Genomic DNA, 3,431 nt, shown 5'->3' on the forward strand with positions numbered 1-3,431 from the left:
GTGTCAGCTCCAGGTGCTGTTGGGACCACAGAGGGCTGAACCTGGTTAAGCTCCTACAGATGAACCTTATGCTGTAGATCTGTTGTGAGAGAAAATTTCACATAGTTTTAACTCCTTAGAGAGAAAAGTTCTAATTTGCAGTTTACTTTTTAACCCACAGTTTCATAACACCATCTTAAGTGGGAAAAATCCAGAGTTCCGAATAAATGTATATTCTTTTTATAACAATGCGTTTTGCTTTTTGAAATATATATACATACACAAACAAACACATCGTTCAAAATTTTGGGGTCAGTAAGATGTTTTTTTTTCTTGTTTTGAAAGCAAATTATTTATATTCTTTTATTCAGTGAGGGCACATTAAATTAATCGAAAATGACATTAAAGACATTTATAATGTTAATATTTGTTTCCAAGAAATGCTTTTCAACTTTCAACTATATTTAAGGAATGTTAAATATAAATGTATTATAGTTTCCACAAAAATAGTAAGCGTAATAATAATAATAATAAACATTAACATTAACATTTTAAAATATATTAAAATAGAAAACTTTTAAATGTTACTGTATTTTTGAACAATAGCGTTTGTGTATGTGTGTTTTTATATAAAAATGTATTTTGTGTGTGTAAAAGATGATTTTTTTATATGAATATATACAAATTTATATAAAATGTATTGTTTTATAGGAATCTATATGAGATTTTGTGTTTTCACATTTAGTATAATTGTAATAATTTAAACACTTTACAAATGTACAATTCTACTTTTGAAGAGGGATACTTTTGAAACTCTATTCAATTCATTTGTGATATGCAAGTTCACAGTTCTGATTCTCACTTGATTCAATATCACTTAAGTTAGAAATAGTACAGTTACAATGTGTATTTTGCTTTGATGTGAAGTACATTATGTGAACAGTACTAAATAAGCTGTTTTTATATAGCTAGTAGTGTATAGCAGATAATAAACACCGGTTAGCAATATATCAAACAAGGTTTTGATTTTGAGGGATTTTAAGAATCAATATTAGATTGTTATTAATCTTTAAATCAATATTTTTTACCCATACCTTACCTTTAGTTATGCGCATTAGTCAGTGCAAATATATTGTATCAGAATGCAAAATGTCTCCAAATCGGGCTTATTTGGTGAGTGTCTTGATACCCCAATTAAGCCCCCCCCCCCTTCTTTCAACTTGTATTCATGACTATGTGTTTTTCCACTCTCCACAGCATCGCATATGAATCCTCCTCTCCTAGGCCACCGTTTCAATCTTCATCGCTAGCTACAACAAACATTACATTTACATATTGATTTCGCAGTTTTAGTCAATGTAAATAAGCTGCCATTACAGTAAATTTGGTCCTCTGTTAACATAAGCTTGTCCAAAGCTCCTCAGATTAAGGCGCTGGTTGCATAATTAATGTGTGCGTTACATATTAATTCCCAGACTCTCCTCTTCCTGACTGCTTTCAATCGAACCCTGATTAGCCGGCAGGCTCGCGTCTAAGCTGTTGATTCATATTCACACACACAGACGGAGCATTTGCTCAAAGCGCTACTTAACCCCCATCGTTTGTCATCAGATGAGGCCTTCTCTCCTACAGCTCAGCACCACGGCTCCCATGAATCTCAAACCCACTTTGAGGTCAGTGTGACGGCGGAGCGGACGAGCGGCACAAGCCCTCTTGTCCTTTTATGTGACGTTTACACCTCTTAGCCCCAATCGATACCTCCAGATGGCCTTGGTGCTGGTGTGCGCCCATGCTGTGGCCCTTGGCTCAGCCCTGGCCTCCCGCTACCCAAGCAGAGCAGTGGGGTGGCACAGGCTTGTCGAAGCCCAGCGACCCTGGGGAGACATAGACGAGCCCTGACTCGTCCACCGCTGAACTCTAATGCTCCTCTCTCTCTTTTTCCCCCTTCTGCCCTTCCCGCCGTTTAGCAGTGCCCAGCAAGGGTTGTCGAGTCAGAACTACCTGCTCGTCATTAGCCACCGTGAAGCACAGAGAGATTACAGCCTCAACTTCCCTGCCAGCAAAACCATCCAGGAGGTGAGACAACCGCACACCTGTCTGTCACCTAGCCCCTCTGTCTGTCTGTCTACACCTGCTGTCTGTCTGTCTCTCTGTCTCTCCACTGTGTTTCTGCCCGTGTTCTCTCAAGCTGCTCAGATTTTTTTGGTGGGGCGTCAGTTTAATTATTACATGCTAAAATAATAGTCCTCATTGTGCTGGAAATGATTAAGGATGATGATTAAGGCCTGTGTTGAGCCAAAGCTAATTATCTCCCAGTCAAAGTTCTTCCTTTCCAGAATGCCCATGGAACTGCTAACTTCAGGACTGCCTCAAAATGTCAATACTGTGTGTTTTGGGTGAAACTATGTGTAAATTTTGTCATGTGACCAATACATTTAGAATGGGCCCATCATATACAGTTTCCTGTGATTAAGAGATTCACATTGTTTTGCATTTCGAGGCCAATTTTTTGCATGGTAATTTATTCAAAACAAATTTTATTTAGATCTACAAATATATATTGTACATATAGTACAACATTCAGATATTAAACTTAAATTTTATTTAGCATGCAGCACAATAAGACTTTGGAACATGAGTAGTATATTTAGTACAGTATTTTTTAATTTTTATTTTTAAATGTAAATCGTTGACATATTTTCCCTTTATTATACCACTTGATGCAGATTTTTATTTGGGATATTGTATGTTTTCTTCTAATTTCCAATGATAGCAGACATTCTGAAATATAACCATTTTTAAGTCTTTTTTCCCTCTTATTTCTCGTTGACTATTGTACAACTTGAGTAAAAATTATTACAGCTAAATTTCCCACTCTCCCAGGTTACTGTGGAATGGAAATCTCTGAAATCTTGAGGGAGTAGGGGTTTGCTTATTTCCTCTTTCTGATAACATTATATTTTGTAGCAGGTAAGTTTAATATTCTCGAAGACTGTTGTCTGCTGTGCGTCTTTCTGCTCATCACATTGTCTCAGTATTGAGCAGCATAAACCCCCCTGTGGCTCATCAGCTCCTTTCCCTCTCCCATCAGAGCTGTGCGATGCCATTCTTTTCATCACTTTCCTTTTAACTACACTGTGTTGTATTTAAGGTTGGTTTGTGTGGGACACAAAACCCAAACGCTCCATTTTGTACACACACCGACCCCTCCCCGAGTTCCTCACATTCTCCTCAGCCTGCCCCAGTAACCTACACACAGCTTTCTGGAAATGGCTCCATTAATTATTCACAGCAGGTAGCACGCACCACATCAAGTGTAACAAGCTCCCTGTGGACTGACAGCGCCACTTGAACCCCTCCTTCAGTGCTGGGGGAGTCATGTTGGGCCAGTGCAGTGCCGTTTTGAAGAAACAGACGTCTCTGATGTTCTTTTTTTTTTTTTTTTTTTTTTT

The 3,431-nt window shown here is 38.1% G+C and overlaps 1 protein-coding gene across 2 annotated transcripts in view; it reads left to right on the top strand.

Annotated features, from left to right (window-relative positions):
- Window positions 1–3,431, top strand: part of LOC107707577 (FAS-associated factor 1-like) — a 72,962-nt gene that overhangs the window by 21,171 nt on the left and 48,360 nt on the right. The window contains exon 7 of one of the 2 annotated variants that reach the window (XM_016511643.1): window positions 1,947–2,055. In XM_016511643.1, coding sequence (XP_016367129.1) covers window positions 1,947–2,055 — 109 coding nt within the window. The remainder of the gene's footprint in view (window positions 1–1,946; window positions 2,056–3,431) is intronic. The other variant, XM_016511644.1, reaches the window with a different exon arrangement.

This window comes from Sinocyclocheilus rhinocerous, unplaced genomic scaffold (genome assembly GCF_001515625.1).
Source record: "Sinocyclocheilus rhinocerous isolate Xijiao unplaced genomic scaffold, SAMN03320098_v1.1 scaffold1166, whole genome shotgun sequence".
Classification (NCBI taxonomy): domain Eukaryota; kingdom Metazoa; phylum Chordata; class Actinopteri; order Cypriniformes; family Cyprinidae; genus Sinocyclocheilus; species Sinocyclocheilus rhinocerous.